The following is a 25,480-nucleotide window of genomic DNA, read 5'->3' on the forward strand; positions in this document are numbered from 1 at the left end:
TTCATTGCAAATCCGGCACTGACCTATAAGCTGAAGAGACTTACAAGTTTTTTTTAAAAATCCATCCAATCAATTGATGTATTTGATTATGCGTGAAGAAAATTGGTCTCCTTTACTTTCTTCTCTCCCTAACAACTAAGTATTTTATCCCCTCCTGACCTGAAAGCATCGATTCCTTGCTGGGGCACAGTTCTGAGTACACTGGTGTTCCAGTACCTCATTCAAGTGGCCGTTCTTTACCTGTGAGCATCTGCAGGCTACACAACCGTGCAGGCATTATTGCTGCACCACATCCTGTCCTTGCCCAAAATCCATGTGCACTTCTGGGAGGAGTGATTGAATCCCTAATTGAGGGCACCGAATTGTAGCACAACTGCCACCCTGGTTGACATCACCTAACTCAGCATGACCAGCGATCGAACCTGGGACCTTTCTGGTCAGTGTTCTTCAGCTACTTACTTAATGAGTTGAGTTGTAGGAAGAATAATTTATTTTTCATTTTTGTAACTACAATCTGTGCTCAAGGCTAAACTAGACTGAAGAAAGTTGATTATTTTGCAAATGGATTGCTTTTCAGAATCAACAGTAGTCCTGTGTGTTTATAAAGAATGATATCAACATATAGTCTTCAATGGGAGTGAGGTTACCAACTTTTGACTTTATTCCAAATCACCAAATGCATATTATAAATCATTTAGATGAATGCTAATCTACTTATAGGGCAGTGCAAGATTTTAAGCAGACTGCATTGAACGCCACATAGAGTTTGAAGGATTGCTATTTTGGATATAGCAGATTGTGGGAGATGTATTGCTTCTCCTTAACCTATTGCATCTCTGTATCCCTCTCCTTTGGTTATTTTTCTTCAATTTCATTTCTTGGATTCACTGTAGATCTTGCAGAGTTGCTCACAGGCTGAGGAGGCAAGGCCCTGCAGTGGAAAGTTGGAGCGAGAGAGGACTTGGGGTTTCTGGTAGGCAAAAGGAAGGAGGCCCATAAAAAGAAAGAACTGGCATTTATATACTTTTCACATCCTCCTGGTATCCCAAAGCATTTAAAAGCAATTAATTCCTTTTGAAGTGTAAGCATTTTTATTTTATTTTGTAGGGAAATGTAGTACCCATCTTCCACACAGCAAGGTCCCACAAACGGGGAAAAAAAAGTGACTAGTTAATCTGTTTTAGTGGTGGTTAGGGGATGAATGCTGGCCATGTAACTGGAACAGCCTCCTGCTCGTCTTTCAGTAGTCAGGGTCTTAGTTTAATATCTGATCTGAAAGAGAGCACCTCAGTTTAATGCCTCATTGAAAGATAGGACCTCTGACAGACAATTCAGCACTCTTTTAGTACTTTACTGAACTGTCAGCCTAGGGGGAGAAAGGCAGCGAAGATTGAGGATGGAAGTGCGTGTCAGGATAGAGCTGAGGCAGTGCTGGTGCTGAAAGGTTATGGAGGTATGTTCCAATGTTTACTTTTTGTATATCTGCTGGGTTGACTGCAGATTGAAGCAGGAACTTGTCATGATGGTTGAAAGGGAGTTTTTTTTTATTCGTTCATGGGATGTGGGCGTCGCTGGCGAGGCCGGCATTTATTGCCCATCCCTAATTGCCCTTGAGAAGGTGGTGGTGAGCCGCCTTCTTGAACCGCTGCAGTCCGTGTGGCGAAGGTTCTCCCACAGTGCCGTTCGGGAGTTCCAGGATTTCGACCCAGCGACGACGAAGAAACGGCGATATATTTCCAAGTCGGGATGGTGTGTGACTTGGAGGGGAACGTGCAGGTGGTGTTGTTCCCATGTGCCTGCTGCTCTTGTCCTTCTAGGTGGTAGAGGTCGCGGGTTTGGGAGGTGCTGTCGAAGAAGCCTTGGCGAATTGCTGCAGTGCATCCTGTGGATGGTACACACTGCAGCCACTGTGCACCAGTGGTGAAGGGAGTGAATGTTTAGGGTGGTGGATGGGGTGCCAGTCAAGCGGGCTGCTTTGTCCTGGATGGTGTCGAGCTTCTTGAGTGTTGTTGGAGCTGCACTCATCCAGGCAAGTGGAGAGTATTCCATCACACTCCTGACTTGTGCCTTGTAGATGGTGGAAAGGCTTTGGGGAGTCAGGAGGTGAGTCACTCACCGCAGAATACCCAGCCTCTGACTTGCTCTTGTAGCCATGGTATTTATGTGGCTGGTCCAGTTAAGTTTCTGGTCAATGGTGACCCCCAGGATGTTGATGGTGGGGGATTCGGTGATGGTAATGCCGTTGAATGTCAAGGGGAGGTGGTTAGACTCTCGTTGAAAATTTTGTTCCTACTAAACAGTTATTTTTCACAGTAGAAACACTGAACGAATCATTATTATAATAGGATAAACAACTGTCTCCTGTTTCATAGTAGAAACACTGAACCTAACAGAAGCAGGAGGAGATTTTGCTCCCTCCATTATGTGTGTGGTTGTTTTTCACATGCAAATAACTGAGCATGTGGCCAGCCTTCACATGTATGCTGATGACACCCAACTTCCATGACTGTTGCTGTGCTGTTCAACATTAAGTCGTTAATGAGCCAGAAATTTTTACAGCTCAATATTGGCAAAACCAAAGTCATCTTCAGCTCCTGCCAGAAACTCAATATCTTAGCCCCCAATTGCATCCCTCTTCCTGGATGCCCACTTCAGTTCAATCTGGCAGCGTGAAAACTCAGTATCTTGCTTAAACCTGAGCGGAGCTTCAAATCTCACACCTGGTCCTATCACCAAGACCATCGACTTCCTCGGGGAAAAAAATGCCCATCTCCATCCTCACTTCACTCCCACTGGTTGTGAAACCCTCATTTGTCGTCTTCATTTCTAGATTCTGCTTTTTTAATGCCCTCACTGGCCCGCAGACCTGACATAAACTCCACCTCACTCAGAGCTCCACCCCTCACTTCTTATTCAGTTTCCTACATTATAACAGTGACTACACTTCAAAAGTACCTCATTGGTTGTAAAACGCTTTGTGGAATCCTGAGGTTGTGAAAGGCGCTATATAAATCCAATTCTTTTTTTCTTTTTATCCTGTATAAAGCCCTGTTTACCCATTGACCTTCATTTGCTCCCCATCCCTCAGCTTATCAACTTCAAAATCCTTGTCCAGAAATCCCTCCACAGCATTTTCCACCCTCAGCAACCTCCTATCTCTCTATATCCCTGCTTGCATCCTCTGCTCTTCCAACTCTGGAGTACCGTGTATTCCACCAACCCCCACCTTCTCTACCTTCAGTCGTCTTGCCCTCACATTCTGGAAACCTCTCCCTAAATCCCTCTTCCGTGCTGCAGTAGTCTCTTTAAAACCTAACTCTTTGGCCACTTGTCTTAATTTCCCTCCAATCCCTGCTCAGATCTGGCCTCTAGCTGCGAAGTGTGTTGGGTCATTGTTATATTAAAGTGTTATATAAGTGTAAGTTGTTGAACCAATCATAAAACTGGGATTTAAGGTAACAGGCACAGAAATTTTTTATTATACATAAATAAATTGGGATTGCGGGAGAGTGGCACTGAAACGGAGACCCCTGGCATACATGTGCCATTCTCCCCGTTTATCTTAGTTGGTACTGCCGCTCCAAATTAAGGTCTCTTGGAGGCTGGTTTTTGAGAGTGGGCGCACACTTTGTGCACATGCACAAACGTGCCAGAGTCTTTAGAGATGAACAATCTGCATTGAGCTTTTTAATCTGCTTACCTTAAATCTGCCAGTTTGCAGATTGATGGAAGGAAAATTAGAGGAAGAATTGCTGGTGGGGTCACTTCCACTCCAGTGCTGCTAGCCAGTTGTAGAGCTCCTTTGCCACAGACATGGGACAGGTTCCAGTGCCTATATTCTTGCCCTAGGCCTGGGGAATGGGCTAGAATGACCAGAGAAAGGGAAGAATAAAATAAATGCATTCTGAAACTTATTTTAGATCTCTTATGTTATTGCCACTAGATATTCTGAAACCCGGGTTGCGTAATGGGGCACAGGGAGGGGAGGGGAGCAGATTAGTCAGCAACACAAGGCTAGGGAGTAGCGCAGTTACGCAAAGTAGAAACTCCAGCAGGGAAGGAGTGGGTTGAGGCCTAAGTTGAAGCAGGGGTGGAACAGAGTTTGTTATCTGGGAGCAGAGGTTTTCCTGAGGCTGTGGATGAGGGTGGTGAAAACAGGAGTGTTGGTTCTGTAGGACACAGCATGATTACACTATAGGATTGTATTACAAACCCCTGCTTATGGTTAGTTCGTTTGTTTTTTTTCCTGACTTCATGCTTCACTGATGTGTTCTCTTATGTAGAAAAACAATTCACAGCTATCTGCAAAATATTCACCTGTCCTAATAATGGCTTCACTGAGTTTTAATGCTGTCAGTACTTGCCTACATTACAGTGACTACATTTCAAAAGTAATTAATTGGCTGTAAAAGGTGCTATATAAATGCAAGTTCTTTTTTTTTTCCTTCCTTTACTGTGTGCTTTGGACCCTGAAAGAAAAATATTACATAGCAAACATAGAAAATAGGAGCAGGAGTAGGCCATTCAATATGATCATGGCTGATCCTCTATCTCAATACCATATTCCCGCTCTCTCCCCATACTCCTTGATGCCTTTTGTGTCTAGCAATCTATCTAGCTCCTTCTTAAATATATTCAGTGACTTGGCCTCCACAGTCTTCTGAGGTAGAGAATTCCACAGGTTCACCACCCTCTGAAGAAATTTCTCCTCATCTCAGTCCTAAATGTCCTACCCCATATCCTGTGATAGGGGAGACTGTGACCCTTCGTTCTGGATCCCCCAGCCAGGGGAAACATCCTCCCTGCATCCAGTCTTTCTAGCCCTGTCAGAATTTTATATGTTTCAATGAGATCCCTTCTCATTCTTCTAACTCGAGTGAATACAAGCTGAGTTGACCCAATCTCTCCTCATACGACAGTCCTGCCATCCCAGGAATCAGTCTGGTGAACCTTCGCTGCACTCCTTCCATGGCAAGTATATCCTTTCTTAGGTAAGGAGACCAAAACTGCACACAATACTCCAGGTGTGGTCTCACCAAGGCCCTGTATAACTGCAGTAAGACATTCTTGCTCCTATACTCTCATCCTCTTGCAATGAAGGCCAGTATACCATTTGCCTTTCTAACTGCTTGCTGCACTTGCATGTTTGCTTTCAGTGACTGGTGTACAAGGACACCCAGGTCCTTTTGTACATCAACATTCCCCAATCTATCACTATTTAAATAATACTCTGTCTTTCTGTTTTTCCTTCTGAAGTGGATAATTTCACATTTATCCACATTATTCTGCATCTGCCATGTATTTGCCCACTCACTCAACTTGTCTAAATCGCCTTGAAGCCTCTTTGCATCCTCCTCACAATTCACGATCCCACCTAGTGTTGTGTCGTCAACAAACTTGGAAATATTACATTTGGTTCCCTCATCCAAATCATTGATATATATTGTGAATAGCTGGGGCCCAAGCTCTGATCCATGTGGAACTCCACTAGTCACTGCCTGCCACCCCGAAAAAGACCCATTTATTCCGACTCTCTGTTTCCTGTCAGTTTACAACTGAAAGTATGTTTGGAAAGCTGAAACAAAAAACAATTTGAACGATTTCATTGGTTTCCCCATCTCCTTGCTAGCTTTTTTTATTGGTAGCTATTTGCTGATGGCTGATTCTAGATTTTTACACTTGCTGATATTTGTTCATTGGTAAGTTCCCTACCTGTGTGACACATTCCTTGTGTAACACTTTCAAATATATCACTTTTGAGATGTGACTGATGTGCTAGGCATGAGTTTTAATGATATAGATAGTGTCCTCAATCTGGTTCCATCTATTTAGGGTGATTGTGCACTTGATTACAAAATTTATTTAATTTAGGCCTCCTAGTAGTACAAGCTCCTAGGAGAGTCTTACTACAACTTACATTTGCAAATGATTTAAAAACTTGATTATAGCCTGGAGGGTTAGAAGGGATGAATCTGAGAGCACACAGGAAAGAGGTGAGGCTTAGTCAGTGCTTAGAATGGCAGTAATGGCCTAGTTAGCTGATCAGACATAATCAATTAGATTTTGGTTGGGTTATTAATTGTTTTCCTCTATTTTCCCATTCCTCTTCAGTTAAAATTTACTACCTAGGATCGTTGTAGAATTGGCCAGGCCATGCTGTGCCATATTAGACAAATCTAGAACTTTTTTTTCTTTAGATGAATAACTAGATGTCACTTCTTTTATGAATGTGCTCCTTTTTGATATTTGATGTTTGTTGCTTCTCAAAGGCATAAAAGACATAATTTTATATTTACAGCTGCTTTTATCCTGCAACCATAGTGTTGTGAAATAGTTTCCAGCTTGCAGCAATGCTAAAGTTATATTACAACTACAGAGAGAAGTAGTGTAACGTGTCATTCCCCCCCTGGCAGAAGGTAGTCTCATGCTGCTTGGGATTAACATCACATGAAGAATAACTGCAGTGCCAAAGTGCTCAAGGAATTCCTTGGCCCTTATGGAGCACTTTTCATACTCACCTGAGTTTTAAATGTTTAGAAAGTGCAGACACCCCTTCTAGAGTTTACATTTTGACTTCAGTATAAAGGGTGTGCTACACAAATGTGTAAACTTGCATATGATGAGTCCTGTCTTGGGCAAGAGAATTGCACTTGGATTTAGGCAGTATAAATAAGGAATCGCCTAGCTGGAACTGATAGCTGCTGATAAATGCAGCACAAAAAACTTTAGATGTCTGGATTCTAGAGTTCAGCTCCCTAAAATGTAATTATATTCAAATAAAAAATTTTAACCAAAAGACAACTGTAAACCTTGAATTGTTCAGTTAAATTAACAGTATTTGCTTTTATTCTATAATATAAAGAACTGTTTCCTCGGGATGCAGTAGTTCCTGTTTCACCTATTGTGTTTGTTTAACCAACTCATTATTGAAGACAGACTTTCAGAATAAAAGTCAACACCAAGGAATCGTCAATTTTTTTGCACCTATAATAATAAGAATAATTTTGGGCGACAACAACAACTTGTATTTATATAGCACCTTTTTAATGTAGTAAAACGTCCCAAGGTGCTTCATGAGCGATTGTTAAACAAAATTTGACACGTAGCACATGAGATATTAGGACAGGTGAGATAGGTTTTAAGGAGCGTCTTAAAGGGGGAGGGAATTCCAGAGCTTAGGGCCTAAGCAACTGAAAGCATGGCTGCCAGTGATGGAACAATTAAAATCGGGGATGCTTTTCCCCACCCACTTCTTACGCTGGTTAGCGTGTCAAAAAAAGGTGGGACCTATTTACGGCACTTGATTTTTATTTGGAGAATACTTGCCACTTTGTTCAGCAGTGTCAAAATCTGCAGATCTTTTATTTAAAAAAAATTTTAAACTAAGAACGACATGGTTTGGACTCAAATATACCCTGCTTGTTTTTTAGTCTTGGAATTGTGGGTTTGTTTTTGAGGTTTTATTGAGTCATTTATCATAAATTTTGGCTTGACCACATCGAACTCACTTCTACCTTCACAATGTCACCCGTGTTTGCTCCTACCTAACCCTCATTGCCAGTGATGTTTTGCATACACTGCCTCTCTGAGGTGCCATACTGTTTTTAAAAAAATATTGTAATGACACGTGTTTGGTGGGGACAGTGTTGAGCAGAAATGTCATAGATAATGGGAAAATCAATGCAATTTGGAAAAAAATTATTTGTTTTAGATAGATTTCCCTGCCCCCTCCATGTTATTAATAAGATATACAAGTTTTGATGCTATGGACCATTATTAGAATTTTGCCTGGAATTGTGAAGCAATGTAGCCAAACCTTTTTTTTAAAAAAAGCAAAGCAAGCTTATGGTAACCAACAAATGGACAGTTTGAACCCTTTCCCTAGTATACCACTAATAGTCTCATCACATCAGCAGGAAAATATATTTTATGACTGCCCTCCTGTCATCCCATTCCAAAAAAAGCTAACTTATGTTAAAGCTTTTAAGAACTGGAATTATCAAATATGTAATCTTTTTAGTCACTATCGACCTACTTGGATATAAGTAATATATCTCTGTTTACGAACACAGAAATAAAGGTTATATTTGGTTTTCTGTTATTTTCAAGCTAGGTGTAGTCTTTCAGAATCAAGACTTCAGGTCGGTACTACCAGCGGTTTTGGCTGACATGGAAAACTTGCTCATTTATGAAGGCTTTGGATCCTTTTGCTGTTTTGGAGCATGGACAGACCATTTAGAATTTAGTGTTGCATTTTTTAAAGATATAAATTATTTCTGTTCCAGATCCTCGCTGGGCATCAATAAACAGGGGTGTTCTGACCTGTGATGACTGTTGTAGTGTGCATCGTAGTCTGGGCCGGCACATTTCTCAGGTACGGCACCTGACGCACACACCCTGGCCTCCCACACTGTTACAGGTAAGGACGACTTTGTTTTGTAATCATGGCCTCTTAATGAGTGCAGGTTTTTTACAAGGATTCAAAATGGAGCTGGACGAGTTCCTGGCTAAGGCTGATATCACTGTGTACAAAAGATAGGTGGAATGTTGGATGATGTGCCTTGTGGTCCCTGGAACTCCTTGTGATCGCCTTTGGGGGTCAGGGAAGAATTTCCCAGAGTTGGCTTAGTTTTTTTTTAAGTTGCGTCTCTCAGGAGATTACATGGCTGCTAATGGGTGGAGAGCATTGGAGTCATGATGCTTAGTTGCAACTTGACTGTGTGGGACAGGCTCGATGGAATATTTTTCAAGTACAGCCCCTTGGCATAGTACCTGGGAGCCCTAACAACTTAAATAATGGTAAGGTGTGGGTCCATGGCCATAATCCTCTATTTGCTAAATATCTGATCTCACTCTATTTATTGTGAGAGAAACAACAACCACTGCCCAACGAGGGTGGGAAAATTGGAGGGCAGGTTACTTGAGATCATTCTCATGTACTCCTAATGGCTGATAGCAGCACCACTAGCAGGAGTCGGGAGACTGATTGCTCACCTAGGGTGGAGGGGAGGGGAGGGTTGACATGACATGTGGCAGAGGTCCGACCTGCTTCACTAGAGTCACGTGGTTTCAAAGGCCTGGCAATCCCAGATTACTCCGTTCTATTTGTGTTTATATTTCCTTTTTTGACCCGTTTGAATTTTGTCCGCCTGACCATTTAGAAAAGGCAGTTCTTGGTTCTATTACCTCATTAAATCCTTAACTAGTAACTTGAGATGTATGAAAATTAATGGGAACATGATGTAAACTTTATATGTGGCATCACAGTATGTATCTTTGTAGCCCAAAGAAAAAGCGAGACAGGAAAGTGAATAGGAGAAAATAACTTAATAGAAGGAATTTTCTTCATGAAAAATAAATGGATCCTAATTACAGAGTGGCAGTAGCTGTTATGTTTTTCTAATACTTTCCTAGTCTTTAGTGTGCTAGGATCAGTGGATGCTTTATGGAATGCTAAAAATGGAAATTCCTTACTGATATGCCTTTTGCAATTCAGAGCTGCTCCTGCTCCATCTGAGGATGACTAGTAGTAACATTTTTACTCCATGTATGAGCAATTTTCAGCAATCGTGAGGGTTCTGAGGTCATCGGTCTGCTGGATCACTTTAATTATGCCTTGTAAAAATCCATGGCGCCTTAACCCAGCAGATTAGCATTAACTTCAGATTGTATTTCAACACAATTGTGGTGGTACTCGAACAAGATTATTACTCTTAACTTACATTTGCACTGTTATTGTGTATTACAAGGCTCTTTCACTAAAGACAGTCATTTCTGTAAGTCTAATTGTGGGATCTTCCAGTTGTTAAGATATCTGATGTGCTAGTGCATATTCCATATCTCAACACTTCAATCCAACTTTAGATATTTTAAGTCCTGTTTATCAACTGTTTTCTTTAAACAATCCAACTGAATAAAGTTTTGAGTCTCCAGAAGAGAAGAAAATGTCCAGGGCAGAAGCCACACAATTTGTAAAAGTATTAATAGCAAAATGTGAATATTGTATTCCAGCCCAGTCTTTTAAAAATATTTTTGATTTCAGATGGTGCAAACCCTTGTTAGCAATGGAGCTAATTCAATCTGGGAGCACTCCTTGCTGGATCCTACGTCTGTAATGAGTGGAAAGCGCAAGGCCAGCCCTCAAGACAAAGTACAGTGAGTATATCTGATACTGCTTAGTGCGTATATTTCATACACGGTTCAAATGAACATTCGCTGGCTTGACCATGACGAGTAGATTTAGTAGTTCAGGTGCGATCGGTCCAAAGAACCAGTAAATGCATGATAGCTTTTTGTGCATGCTTTTACAAGTTCCCTCCAACAAATTTCTGCATGTGTAAGGCACCAGATACAGCACCATTTTTTTTGCTATGACTCTTGTTGGCTTGTGGTTCTGCAGTCTTGACTTTGAGCCCTGCATCCTCAGAGCTGAAGAATGAAAAATGTTTCCAGTCTCAGTTTATTTGTTACTATATCAGACAAGTATAAATTGGTAACAGTCAGATGCAGCAGACAGCTTGTCTTAGACCACCCCAAGTTATAAGTCTCATTTCCTCTTGATATTAATCTAACATTTCAATGTCCCATAATTATTCTTATGGTTTCTTTGTGGTGCCAGTCAGTATTGCAATAGAGGGGACTTTCTGATTGACACTTGATTATAACTGTTTATACTTTGAGGTAAAAACTCAGTTAAAGCTGAGGCTCATTCTATCTCCCTTACAATCAGAATTTTCCTGGTGTAATAGAAATTACATTTTTTGTTGTCTGAATATTAACAATTTGCAGGGGTTAAACATCCCATTACCTAAGATATATATATACCTTGTATGTACATCTCTTTCCCCCGCCACTACCTTCCCTGACCATTTAGAAAAGGCAGTTCTTGGTTCTATTACCTCATTAAATCCTTAACCAGTAACTTGAGATGTATGAAAATTAATGGGAACATGATGTCAACTTTATATGTGGCATCACAGTATGTATCTTTGTAGCCCAAAGAGAAAAGTGAGACAGGAAAGTGGATAGGAGAAAATAACTTAATAGAAGGAATTTTCTTCATGAAAAATAAATGGATCCTAATTACAGAGTGGCACATACAGGCTCGTGAAAACCAAACTTGCAGAAAGCGAGTAATGCTGCATTACTCATTTAGTGGAATGAGCTGTTCACAGTTCAGAACTTGCTTTTCAAAACCTCTGGTGGCAGAAACCTAGTTCTGCAACAATATTGGTGAACAAACCTGTATACTTGGGCCCAGGTTCGGAATGTTTGCAGAATGTTATGTAGCTCTTAGCCTGTATCTTCACTTTTATAAAACAAAAATCTGAGAAACTGGGTTAGACACTGGTCTTTCAACTATGGAAGCTGGCATCTGTTCCAGCCCAATTTTATGGTTTGCAAGTCGTCTCTGTCTGTTGGCTGTAAAGGTCCCATATGAATGAAAGAAATATATGCATTTATATAGCATCTTGTCACATTGTTGAAATGACCCAAAGTGCTTGTGTGAACACAGTGAAGTGAGTTTGGACTGTCTCAATCCAGTTTCTGGAGGGCATTAGCCCACAGCACAAAACTGCTGCCAGTTCAGCACTTGTGAGCATTATATTCACTCCAGTGCCACAGAATGGCTGGTGTGGGCAAAGGGAAAATGTCACACTGGTACAGTCATGTGTGCTGTTCAGAAGTTGCACCTGAGGCACATTGCTGGGACAGAGCAGAGACAATTAAGGCAGAGTAGAGGGAGCATTATTCTAACATCTAACTTTTTTCTGTATGTATCTTGGGTTGCCTGAAATAGGAAAGTGTTCCATTCCCCAGTGCTGACATCCCTCACTATGATAAAAATAAATTCCTCATAAGGCTGTTTTCTCCCTGCAAATCAACTACTTTGTTTGGGGTTCCAAATGTGTAAATACACTGTAGAGTTTTAAAAACATGCCTGCCTTGTCAAACAAACCGTTCATTTTTTTTATCATTCAGCCCTAATAAAGCAGAATTTATTAGAGCCAAATATTCGATGTTGGCTTTCGTCCATCGCTTGCCGTGTCGTGAGGATGACAGTGTTGCAGCCAAAGACCTGAGCAAAGTAAGCATCTTAACAGAAAACATTAGTTAAAAGAAAACTTTAATTCATTTCCTTGGAAGAAAGGATGCAAAATGTTGTCTCAGCTCTTCCAGAGTGTGTAGCTGAGTTTAAAGTTGCTGTGTAGTGGTGTGTTTGTTTAGCTGTTGTGCCAGAGAGCATCTTGCATTAAGAATCTCAGTTTAGTTAGTATGAATGCACGCTTCCATCCTGTTTGGGAAAGTTGCTGTTACCCAGGTGAAAGGGAATTTGCACTATTTTTCACTGACTTTGTCAAATGCTTAAATGATTATGACTTATGTGGAGGGGGATGGCTTTTTAATAGTTAAATCTCTGATCGGTTAGGATGCTTGGTATGGTAAATAAGATCACAGAGATCAGTGATGAGAAGTTAATTTAGGGGCAGTAGCTCTGTTCAAAATATCTCTTCCTCTGCTGGTCTGATATTTAGAAAATGATAATTTCTAAGAAGTGGCATATTATTTATCATTGAATTTGCTGATTCCACCTCCTGACTGCTTTGGTGACCTCAGTTACAGGCAAGGATTGCCAGGGTCCTATAGTGGCAATGAGGAACCAGCACTTCTGATAATCTAGGAACTGCACATCCTGGGCAATTCCTTTACCCAAATGTGTGTGCAGCAGTACTGCCTGATTGTATGTTTTTTTTGTGGTTGTGTAGTTCCAGTTCAGCACCTAGGCTGATCCAAAGAGCCAGTCCTTGTCACAATGAATGGAGTTGCTTTGAGACACGAGCAATCCACCCCATAAATTATGATGTGGGTCTCATTGAGGTAAATTAGATATTTTGTAAGGAACTGCATATCACTTTAAGACCAAGCTTGAGTGAGAATTTAAACAGAAAGTATGTCCCCTAGATTTTCACCATTAAGTGTAATGAGAATTAATATATACATATTTGAAAATGAGGTACAGGAGACTCTGCACCAATACTATGGTGACTGGGCAATTGGATTTTTGTTTGTTGGGCTGCTTCTATACACATTCTAAATGTAGTCATTGTGTTGCTTTGAAGCTTACTAACTGCTGTTGGTAATGTATCAAATCAACAAATGTGCTTACATGTATACTTGTCCTGACAAGTAGGCAGATGTTACATGAGAATAGAGTTGCTATTGAGATGTGAATTTTTGATACAAAGCCACACCACCCACTAAGAGTGCATTAGAGAGAAATAATTTATAACTTTGAAGATCCTGGTTCTGTCTTTCTTGAGGGATAAGTACATTTTTCTCATTTGTAAATAGGATGATTTTGGAGTTAATTTATTTCAAAGGCAAATTTGTACCAAAATGGTGCAAGAATCCCCCCACCCCTCCCCTGGGGTTGGGGAAAAGAGACAAGCTGAGGACTGAATTCCCATGTACATAATTCTTGAACAATAGTCAGTGCTCCAAATTGATACTTCTGAACAGAAGAAGAGGATAATCTAATACAATCGCCATAACCAGTTGCATTGGATGGGGATTGATATTAGATTGCTTGCTTAACAACCCTGATCAGGAAATGATATGCTTAGGGGGCAAGGCGGAGTGAGGTTGTGTGGAGAGCCAGAGAGGGAGTGAAATAACTTTCTACTGATGTCTCAGTGTGCCCCACACTTCGGTCGTGACAGTGACCTGGGCACTTGCTTTTAGATCTCTGGCAATCATGCACAATAGCCAGCTACAAGAAAGTGCTTGAGAGCAACTAAGATGATTTGGTTCCTATCCCACTCCCCTCCACGTGGAAGTACATTTTCTATGCTTGGTGCTTTACTTCACAGTTTCATGGTCAAAATTCTCCAATCCATTTCTGGCACAATATTTTGGAGCTTCAGCATGCTAGGTCACCATATCACCACAAGAGGATTTAATTTTAAAAAACCCTTTTTCCCCTCCTTTTTCACCACTTATCTCCTGAAAATACCACCTCATACTGGGATATAGTTCCAACAGTGCTATGCACTCTGGTCCTTCGCCAAGTATTCATTTTTCATGTGTAAGCTTAAATACTGAGTATTACCAAAGAAATTGCAGAGTCTGATCCTGTCTTAACCCAACATCTATGCGCAAGCACACTTTCTGACAGAGGACATTTATCCAGATCTGGCCAAATCTTTTACTTTTTTAAAAAAGAAATTAACATTTTTCTTCCCCCGTTTAACTCAGTGGACTGGGCATTCTTAATTGCTGCCTCGGTTGAGAAGAGCAAACTTAGCCTAGGCAAGGAATCAAAGCTGAGCCATTTCTGCTCTGTGTAGCTTAGTTACATGTTACCCTTACGAACTGAGCTACTGGGAGAGCTGGGTATATTTTTATTAGTTAAAATATGATGTTAATGGGACCAAGGGGTGAAAGGGAAGTAAATGTTTGAGCTCCAATTTTGTGCTACAGGTTGTTCAGTGTGTAGAATTTCCTTGTGTGCTGTTCAAGTTTTCAAAACTGGAATACAGTACTGTATTTAAATAATATACCTGTGTTTAAAATGGAGTTTAATTCTGTCAAATTTGTGTGCTTCACACAAATTACTTTTGAAGTGTACTGCCTGTTGTAATGTAAGGAAATGCAGCAGCCATTATGCGTTAGTAATGTCTCTCAAATAACCAAGAGATGAATGTTTCCTTTCTCCTACAATGTAAAAGGAATTAAAAAAAACAGGTAATAGTAACAGGCACTGAAGCAGTTTCATGTATAAGGTTTCATAGGGCGTTATAGAAAACTGCCATCTGTCAGCATCGCTACCATTATATGTCCAAACTTGTGCGAGTGTTGTATTAAAGAATCAAAAAAAATTGCTTACTTTTCGAGACAAGCTGCCCTGTAATGAGGGGGTTCCATAACTTCTGTTTGGCAGCTAGCTTTAGTGGATCAAAAATGTTCTGCAATAAAGTGTGCAACTAGAAATCGGAGATGGTCTTCTGCAAAATGGTTATAAATAATTTAAAGTACCTTTTAATTACATTGAATAGACAGCTCTTCATAAAGCAGACTGAGGATAGCCTTTTAGTTCCAGGGATTGAATTACAGAAGTAACCAACAAATAATTAGCTGTAAAATGCATTTCTTTTAAAGTTTCCTTTTCATGTATGGCTCTTTTTAAAGATTAAGTGGTTCATGCACTCCCAGCTGTGTTGCCTGCTGCTTGAGTATCTTTTGTTTTTGTTATTTCAGCAATTGCACTCAAGTGTGCGGACGGGGAACTTGGAGACCTGCCTGCGGCTGCTATCGTTAGGAGCCCAAGCAAATTTCTTCCACCCTGTAAGTCTTCAATGTAACCATTTTTGGTACAGAGTTTGCTCTGCAGTTTTTATGTTACCACTGCTTCTCTCTATTCAACTTAGTTAACTTAGCATATGATGTTGGCTGCATTGCCAAACTGCAAAGTACTGGAAAAAATAATCTAAGCAAATGACCGTGCAAAATGTTGTAAAGTAATCTTTTCCTGTTCACACTGTATTCTTGCAAAATCATACATTTTTTAAAAATGTAAATGCATGCGAAAGACTATATTCTCACACGATGCTTGGCTTTTAAGGACCATGGTTTTTTGAGTACCCATGGCCTTTTCCATGCATCCCAGCAGCTGGCATTACCAGGGGTCTTGGAATAGGCCATTAGTCAACACTTTTGGCTTGGGAAGTGAAAAGGGAGAGAATACCTTGTTTTTAAAAACAATGATAATCTATCGTGTTCTTGTCAACTGCCATGTATTTTGAGGGTATGGTAATAGTTATGGTACTGTACTAGCAATCCAGAGGCTGTGAATTCAAATCCCACCAATAAAAATTGTGAAATTCAATAAATTTGCTCATTTGTGGGCTGGCACCAGAAAAAAAGCTGCATGCTGCCAGATTGTATTTAAAAACTCAGCTGGTTCGCTAATGTCTGCCAAGGAAGGGAAATTGCTACCCTCTACACCCATTTTAAACTGTGATTCTAGTCCCACATTGCGTGGTTGACCCTTCATGTCCTTTGAAATAGCCCAGCAAGCCACCAAGGTTCCCTCTAAATTTTTTTTGGCAGTGTGCGGAATGAATTTCGGTTTGTGCACTGGTATAATGGCTGTGCGTCACTATTTTTAAAAAAAATCACTACTTTAAATAGAACTTCTTTTTAGAAAACATTATTCAGGGTAAATAACAAACAGAACAAATGTACAAAATAATGGATAATTGTAACAATTTATTATATTGGCTGGTAAATTTATATAATTTATGAAATGGGTTTCCTAAGTTCCACTAGGATTGAGCAGTCCAGTCTCGTTATATTTTATTAAAAATTATCTGATGGGAAAAATTCCCATCAGCTTTTTGTTGAATCAGCTTAATGACTGCATACAATTTATTTCTGTTTGAATCAATCAGAATTTTTAAATTGAGTCCGAAATACAAAACAGCTGTCAAGTCAGTCGGTGTGAATTTGGGGATAGGGTACAGTTTAATTAAAGCTCTCCTCTTCCCCCCCCTCTTTCCCCTCCGCTCCCCTTCCCCCCTCTTTCCCCTTCCCCCCTCTTTCCCCTTCCCCCCTCTTTCCCCTTCCCCCCTCTTTCCCCTTCCCCCCTCTTTCCCCTTCCCCCCTCTTTCCCCTTCCCCCCTCTTTCCCCTTCCCCCCTCTTTCCCCTTCCCCCCTCTTTCCCCTTCCCCCCCACTTTCCCCTCCCCCCCCACTTTCCCCTCCCCCCCCACTTTCCCCTCCCCCCACTTCCCCTCCCCCCACTTTCCCCTCCCCCCACTTTCCCCTCCCCCCCCACTTTCCCCTCCCCCCCCACTTTCCCCTCCCCCCCCACTTTCCCCTCCCCCCCCACTTTCCCCTCCCCCCCCACTTTCCCCTCCCCCCCCACTTTCCCCTCCCCCCCCACTTTCCCCTCCCCCCCCACTTTCCCCTCCCCCCCCCACTTTCCCCTCCCCCCCCCCACTTTCCCCTCCCCCCCCCCACTTTCCCCTCCCCCCCCCCACTTTCCCCTCCCCCCCCACTTTCCCCTCCCCCCCCCACTTTCCCCTCCCCCCCCCACTTTCCCCTCCCCCCCCACTTTCCCCTCCCCCTCCCCTCCCCCCTCCCCTCCTTTCCCCCACTTTCCCCTCCCCTCCCCTCCCCCACTTTCCCCTCCCCCCTCCCCTCCCCTCCACTTTCCCCTCCCCCCTCTCCCCTCCCCCCTCCCCTCCCCCCTCCCCTCCACTTTCCCCTCCCCTCCCCTCCACTTTCCCCTCCCCTCCCCTCCACTTTCCCCTCCCCTCCCCTCCACTTTCCCCTCCCCTCCCCTCCCCCTTCCCCTCCCCTCCCCTCCCCCTTCCCCTCCCCTCCCCTCCCCCCTCCACCTCCCCTCCCCTCCCCCCTCCACCTCCCCTCCCCTCCCCCCTCCACTTTCCCCTCCCCCCTCCACTTTCCCCTCCCCCCTCCACTTTCCCCTCCCCCCTCCACTTTCCCCTCCCCCCTCCACTTTCCCCTCCCCCCTCCACTTTCCCCTCCCCCCTCCACTTTCCCCTCCCCCCTCCACTTTCCCCTCCCCCCTCCACTTTCCCCTCCCCCTCCACTTTCCCCTCCCCCCTCCACTTTCCCCTCCCCCCTCCACTTTCCCCTCCCCCCTCCACTTTCCCCTCCCCCCTCCACTTTCCCCTCCCCCCTCCACTTTCCCCTCCCCCCTCCACTTTCCCCTCCCCCCTCCACTTTCCCCTCCCCCCTCCACTTTCCCCTCCCCCCTCCACTTTCCCCTCCCCCCTCCACTTTCCCCTCCCCCCTCCACTTTCCCCTCCCCCCTCCACTTTCCCCTCCCCCTCCACTTTCCCCTCCCCCCTCCACTTTCCCCTCCCCCCTCCACTTTCCCCTCCCCCCTCCACTTTCCCCTCCCCCCTCCACTTTCCCCTCCCCCCTCCACTTTCCCCTCCCCCCTCCACTTTCCCCTCCCCCCTCCACTTTCCCCTCCCCCCTCCACTTTCCCCTCCCCCCTCCACTTTCCCCTCCCCCCTCCACTTTCCCCTCCCCCCTCCACTTTCCCCTCCCCCCTCCACTTTCCCCTCCCCCCTCCACTTTCCCCTCCCCCCTCCACTTTCCCCTCCCCCCTCCACTTTCCCCTCCCCCCTCCACTTTCCCCTCCCCCCTCCACTTTCCCCTCCCCCCTCCACTTTCCCCTCCCCCCTCCACTTTCCCCTCCCCCCTCCACTTTCCCCTCCCCCCTCCACTTTCCCCTCCCCCCTCCACTTTCCCCTCTCCCCTCCACTTTCCCCTCCTCCCCTCCACTTTCCCCTCCTCCCCTCCACTTTCCCCTCCCTCCCCTCCCCCCCCACTTTCCCCTCCCTCCCCTCCCCCTCCCCCCCCCACTTTCCCCTCCCCCCCCACTTTCCCCTCCCCCCCCACTTTCCCCTCCCCCCCCCACTTTCCCCTCCCCCCCCCACTTTCCCCTCCCCCCCCCACTTTCCCCTCCCCCCCCCACTTTCCCCTCCCCCCCCCACTTTCCCCTCCCCCCCCCACTTTCCCCTCCCCCCCCCACTTTCCCCTCCCCCCCCCACTTTCCCCTCCCTCCCCTCCCCCCCCACTTTCCCCTCCCTCCCCTCCCCCCCCACTTTCCCCTCCCTGCCCTCCCCCCCCACTTTCCCCTCCCTCCCCTCCCCCCCCACTTTCCCCTCCCCTCCCCCCACTTTCCCCTCCCCTCCCCCACTTTCCCCTCCCCTCCCCTTCCCCCATCCCAATGAATCCCCAGCAGGGTTAATCAAATTCTTGCATTCTAACTTTCATCTCAGTATTGGCTACCTCTATGTATGAGCCCCTCATCTCTGATTTGGGGGCGGGGCCTGGCCTCTGGCGGGGTGGGGGGGCGGGGCCTGGCCTTGAATTGGGTACTGACAAATGCATCGGTTTTGCTTTTACTTCCTGGTCTGGTTTCTGTGCAGCCAATCAACTGCTCGCTGAAGGTATTTCCTAGCAACGCAGCAAACAATGTGGCGGCTGGGGCTGGAGCCGCGGGATCGGACACTCAGCAGCAGAGGCAGAGCAGCCTGCCTGGGGCTGGAGCACTGGGGCCCGGGGAGGTAGAGCTGGAGAAGGGCCTGGAGTCCTGGCACTAGTCAGTTTGAGAGAGGGACCGAGAGCACTGGTTTGGTGCATGGACAGAATGTTTAAGTGCGTGGCACACAACAGACTACTGCCCTGCCGTGCACGCATGCAGCTTAGAGGAAACAGTGCAAGCCACTCCGTTGTAAAGACAATCATTGAAAGAGAGCCGACTTCAATCTTAGGAGAAGTAGGGATGCACAATAAATGTGGCTTTGCCAGCATCGCCCATAGCTCAAGAACAAATAACAAAAGTGTATTGTGTAGACGATTGGCTTTCCTATGAGGCTGTACTTTTTTGTTACATATAAATGATTACTTAGCGTGAAACTGCTTAAGTGCCTGTTTTTTTTATTCCTTTTATGTTACAGGAGAAAGGAAACACTCCTCTACATGTAGCAAGCAAAGGAGGACAGATTCTACAGGCTGAGCTGTTGGCAGTATATGGTGCTGATCCCGGTGCCCCTGATGCCAGTGGCAAGACTCCAATTGACAATGCAAGGTTAGATAAGTGAAAAGGCCAAAGAGGTACCTCTCGATATCTTTAATACAGAGAGAAATATAAATGTTAATGCAACAATGGCCTATTTACTGCAATGTCAAATGAATCACTTTCCAGTATATCATTGTGAAAAAATGAAGCATTTTTGTCACAGATTTAGTACAGTATTGGCTTCTTTACCTTTGTTAAAATACATAAAGAATTAAAAACCAGCTTCATTCAATGTAAAATGTGCCCCAGTTATTTTAATAGAAGTGTTACAGGTTATTTTTGTTTCTCAGCCAAATGTCTGAGTTCAGTTCAAATATAAAAATCTTGTAGAATGTGTTTGAATTTAGCTCTTTTTGAATTTAACACACTGTTATTTTAAATTTTCCTGGGCCTGGTTGTTTTCTGGAAAGTATTTTAGTCTGGCTGGTTCAAACCGAGAGTCCGCCTAAAGTCCCAAGAGAGAAATAGTCAGATTAGATAGTGGACAACAAAGAAAAAAATAGAACTGCCATGGAAGAATACATTATAGTTTAGCATATTAGTCATTGCTTTCCACTGAAGATATTTAAGCTTAATAACTAGCAAAATCTATGTTGTCATTGCTTTTGTGCACTTAACCTTTTACTAATAATTTGTTTGCAGTTGAAGCCTAGCATGTTACTCTGCCACCTTTGAAAGTAGATCTCATGAGGGCACATGATAAAACCAGTAAGCCAAAATAAAGTAAAGCAATTCCTCTATTTGATCACTGGTCACGTTAGTAATTTGCCTAGATATCTGGTCAAGCACAAATATCTTTTGGAGCATAGGGAACGAAAGCTCACCCATGGCAGTGGTTTGCGACACTAAACCCAAAAGACATCTGAAGTTTTAAAAAAAACTGAAAAATGTAGAAAACTTTTCCTTGTATATCATTCTTGATAACTGCGAAGCAGAGACTATGTATACAGAAGTTTGCCTACGAAAATAGCGTACTATCCACGATGGGATAGATTGTACATGATCAGTAGAAGGAACATGCTTCATGTCTTGAAAAGCCTTTTCTCATTCCATGCTTACTTATGTTCTTATGTTGCAAATGTTATTGATACACGCTCATTTGAATGACTGGAACTGAGGATAGGTTTACACCAGCACCAACTCAGTAAGAGTCACTCTGAAGGGCTACGCTGCATGACAGGTTTGATTGTGGTGCAGTTTTGAAACCAATCTAACTTTTAAATTGATGTATAGCCAGGGTATGTTACTGTAAGTGATGACCCTGTGAAAATGAAGTATACAACAGGATGCATTTATATAACACTTAATGTAATAAATGCCCCAAGGCGCTTTATAGAAATGGGAAAAGATGCTGAGCAGTAGTAGAAGCTTTAGGGAAGGTGTCCAAAGACATGGTTAAAGAGGTAGGTTTTGAGAAGTTTTCTGAAGCTAGGGAGAGATCTAGCAAGGCAGAGAGCTTTAGGGGTGTAGGGATATGTTACGAGGAGTTCTGATGCTGTAAACCATAAGTGATACTCGAGCAGTTCATGTTGTCAGAAGTTCAAATTTTTATAAGAGTATCAACTGTCCTTTTGTAATCTACAAAAACAACCCATGTTTGCCAGATTATGTTGTATTCTTATTCCCGATCCTTCAACCTTTTTAATGCACTGTAAATATCTCCAGCCTGGTAAATCTGTAAAGTTCCTGTGCTTTGGAGCTACCCACTTATGACTGTTTCAAGGAGGTTTTTTTCTTCTTTATTTTAATGTGGCCAGAGGGGGAAGACTGATTCTCTGGTAAGAGGAGTTAGAATAGTTAATTGGGAGGGCCGGCAGCAGCTGTGTTTTTTTTTCCCCACCTCTGTAAATTCAGCTACAAACTCCATGTTTACTCTGATGGAAACATAAGCTTTAAAGGATTCAGAAGTAATCGTTGCTGGAATTTCTTATTCTGTAGAGTACAAGGCAAAAATAAGGAAATGTGATTAAAGTAGACAGTTCTGATATGGGTCTATTGGCACAGCCTCCTGTACTTGCATTTCTATGGATTTTTAAATTGAATAATATGGGTTATGTTTGTAATAGTGGAAGTTCATGTAAGAATGAGAGCTGAATGACCTATTTTGGTGGCTGTAATCAAGGTATATAAGTGCCATGGTTTTTGTCGTAATAGCCCCACTGGTAGGTGCTGGGTTTGCTAAATATGTACTGTATTTTTCCACTTTTTAGGTTTATTTGAGTTCATGTCTTGTAATGTGTGGAGATCAAAAATGTCCTTTCTTCTCCTTTTCACTTCAGGTACTCTGACATTAAAATGTTATCTTTGTTTTGTAGGCAAGCAGGGCACCATGAGCTAGCAGACCGCTTAGTAGAGATCCAGTATGAACTCACTGATAGACTATCCTTCTTTCTCTGTGGAAGGAAACCAGGTGGGTGTGAAAGAAGAGCACTGGAGAATCTAGATAGTAGTGTTGCTCACTAATATTTTATTGAGTTGTGCAATTCTAATCAATATTTTGCTCAAGGGCTGCTCTCAGGAATGCTGCAATTTGATGCACCATGGAATGTGGGGTGCAAGTCTGCACCTGTGATTCCAGTGTACTGAACTCTTGTTTTCAATCATGACACTATGGGCAACTGCCAAATGGAAGCCATGCATTTCCCTCATAGGACAAAAGGGGTGAAGTAAAGGAACAATTCTTTTATTAAATAATTCTACTTCAGTATGCCTTTTATTTCTGTGGTGCTGCTTAATTACAGAGGGAGCTTTACAGGGTGGTGGGCAGTGAGGCAATACCGTGCAGGAGAAAGAAGAGGAAGGCTGAGGTTAGGAGGAGAAGAAAACAAATGAAAGAGTTGAAAAAAAAGGGTGTTTAGGAAGTTTTTCAAGACAGGAAGGGAGGGGATGAGGTGGAGATGCTGAAGGAGGGCCTTACACTTTGTGTACTGAAGCTGTGATAGCCCCGACTCCTAATATCTTCCTTTGCCACTTTTTGCTGGAGGAAAAGAAGGGGAACAGCACTTAATTCCAGCTTGGTCAACATCCCACAGTTGAGCAGCTAAGTGTAGACCCAGCAGTACATGGAATTGTAAGTCTGCTAATGGTTGCAAGTGAAGGAGAGACAAACCATGTTATGAGTACCACTGATCTAGAGACTAATACAGTACATGAGAGCGAATTCGTTATTCAGCTTCAAAGTTCAAAACTGCAAATTCTGAGAAATTTGAGTCACCTTAACTTCAATCCTTCGTGAAAGAGAGACTTGCTGTTTTGAATGTTTTGGTGAAAGACACATTAGGGAATAAATGTCATGAATATGAAGCCTGTGCATGTTAGATATATATTATGCAACATCCGCAGGTGGGGCAAAATACTATGTACAATTTAAGGGATCCTCAGTGAATTCCCCAAGAGCACAATAGTCAATGTAGCGAATGTGCTGCACAGATAGGAGGGAGGGTGGGAGGATGTTCCCGATGGCTGGGGAGTTCAGAACCAGGGGTCACAGTCTCAGGATACGGGGTATGCCATTTAGAACCGAGATGAGGAGAAATTTCTTCACTGAGGTTGGTGAACCTGTGGAATTCTCTACCACAGAAGGCAGTGGAGGCCAAGTCATTAGATGTATTCAAGAAGGAGATAGATATATTTCTTAATGCTAAAGGGATCAAGGGATATGGGGGAAAAAGTGGGAACAGGGTACTGAGTTAGACGATCAGCCATGATCATTTTGAATGGCAGAGCAGGCCCGAAGGGCCAAATGGCCTGCTCTTGCTCCTATTTTCTATGTTTCTGTGTTTTCTATATCAGCCGAGGAGTTAGCCTTATTTCCTCCCATTCATGCTAATATGTTTTGTCTGTTTTCGAATGTTCATAACTTTATTTTTACATATTCCATGTGCAGAATGTACCTATTTATATATTTGCATGTGCTGAACAGGTTGTGTGTAACTGGTTTTAACCAATGAGACACACAAATGCATAATGGGTTTGGAATTTTCATTGCAGTTGTGGTTTTAGGGAGTAGCTTGACTGGTGCTTACAGGTGTAGTAACCTTAAATATGCTAAGGTGTGTGCTGGTTGTATTTCATATCCAGTGATGTTTGGTAGGGGTGTCCATTATGTTGCTTTACTGATACTGATTCTGTTTCTGACCATCCTGGACACATTGATAACTGTAAAGGCCAGTGCATGATTGGTGGGTCCTCCCATAGATTTCACATTTACGACAGCCGCCAGATTAGAACCTTCCTGAATGTGTTGCGTGCCAATGTGTGGGGTGCCAATCAAGCAGGCTGCTTTGTCCTGGATGGTGTCGAGCTTCAGGTGTTGTTGGAGCTGCACTCATCCAGGCAAGTGGAGAGTATTCCATCACACTCCTGACTTGTGCCTTTTAGATGGCACAAAGGCTTTGGGGAGTCAGGAGGCGAGTCACTCGCCCCAGAATACCCAGCCTCTGACCTGCTCTTGTGGCTGGTCCGGTTAAGTTTCTGGTCAATGGTGACCCCCAGGTTGTTGATGGTGGGAGATTCGGCGATGGTAATACCGTTGAATGTCAAGGAGAGGTGGTTAGACTCTTTCTTGATGGAGATGGTCATTGCCTGGCACTTGTCTGGTGCGAATGTTACTTGCCTATATATATGCTTATTGTGCGCTCTGAGACAACTTCCCTTCCCCAGTGAGAGTAGAGTACCTTCTTCGCTAGCACTCATTGCTAGTTTTTGTGACATGCCACATCCACCTGAGTTGTGCCTTGATCATAATGGCCTCGACACTGATGAGTCCAATGATCCCTCCTATCTGATAAGATTTTGTACACTTCTCCAGCTATTTAATATTGTACCAGCAGGTAATCCTGATTTCTTGTGCATTGAAAAAGGAATCTGCAGCACCGCACAATAAACATTTAGTTTGTGAGTTAGACATAGCTCCTGCTGGTCAAAACCATGCCACATAAAGTATCAGTAAGTTGTACGGGCTTTCCTGATGTGAATGACAATTTCTGCTTCAACTCATGATACTTGAAAGCATGTTGCCAATGTAGGTAAAGTGTTCGATGCTTTTGAGTTTAGTTCTGCTGCTGCAGATATTTGGATCGCAAAAGTCTGTGCTCAGTAGAAGTTTGTAGAGGACTTCAGTTAATTTGATTGAGAGGCTGGTGTAACTACTGCCATTCTGACCTAATCCACAATGACCTCATATCTAGTACACACTGAAAGATGTGTAAAGTTATTGATAAAAGCAGTTCACAAATAAGGTCTTCCATGACCCTAGTCTGGGCCTGTATGCGTCAAAGATTGAACAACCTGTCACCTATTCTAAATTGGATATACCCTCCGCAGTCAAGGTATTACATGGCATCGTAGATCATGACTGCGAGAAATGAACCCAGCAAACTTGGAGCTTGGGTGCACCCCTGCTTAACACTGTTACTCGTGGTAAAAACTTCAGAAATATTGCTGTTCATCTGAACCTGGCCTACCATACCATTATGAAGTTGCTGAATGATGGCTGTAAACATTGGGCATCCAAATCTTGAAAATAACCTCTTAAAAAGAGTCGCTGCATCAAAGTCCTTCAGTCTTTGACAAGGGGAGTTTAATGTTATCAACTTTTCTCCAAGAATTGGTGAGCAGTGAATATTATAACCACAGAGCTCCAACTTGGGTGAAAGCCACTGTTTCTTACTTAAAATGCTGTTTTTAATTCATGTCAAAAGCCAGCTTAAATGAATTGTGACCAAGGTTTTTTTGGCATTGGGCGAGAGAGATGTCTCCATAGTTCCCCCCCATTTCTATTGGTCCCATCATTATAGATGGTAATAATGGACGTGTGCTTCAAGTCCTATGGGGCACATCCCTCAATCCAGACATG

General features: G+C 43.4%; 1 protein-coding gene across 10 annotated transcripts in view; it reads left to right on the plus strand.

The window, feature by feature from the left end:
• git2a (G protein-coupled receptor kinase interacting ArfGAP 2a) overlaps window positions 1-25,480 on the plus strand; it is an 84,548-nt gene that overhangs the window by 3,999 nt on the left and 55,069 nt on the right. For all 10 annotated transcript variants that reach the window (XM_068006019.1, XM_068006023.1, XM_068006022.1 and 7 more), the window contains exons 2-7: window positions 8,286-8,419; window positions 10,043-10,155; window positions 11,983-12,088; window positions 15,259-15,345; window positions 19,502-19,632; window positions 21,939-22,033. In XM_068006019.1, coding sequence (XP_067862120.1) covers window positions 8,286-8,419; window positions 10,043-10,155; window positions 11,983-12,088; window positions 15,259-15,345; window positions 19,502-19,632; window positions 21,939-22,033 — 666 coding nt within the window. The remainder of the gene's footprint in view (window positions 1-8,285; window positions 8,420-10,042; window positions 10,156-11,982; window positions 12,089-15,258; window positions 15,346-19,501; window positions 19,633-21,938; window positions 22,034-25,480) is intronic.

The sequence above is a fragment of the Heptranchias perlo genome, chromosome 25 (genome assembly GCF_035084215.1).
Source record: "Heptranchias perlo isolate sHepPer1 chromosome 25, sHepPer1.hap1, whole genome shotgun sequence".
In the NCBI taxonomy this organism is placed as follows: Eukaryota; Metazoa; Chordata; class Chondrichthyes; order Hexanchiformes; family Hexanchidae; genus Heptranchias; species Heptranchias perlo.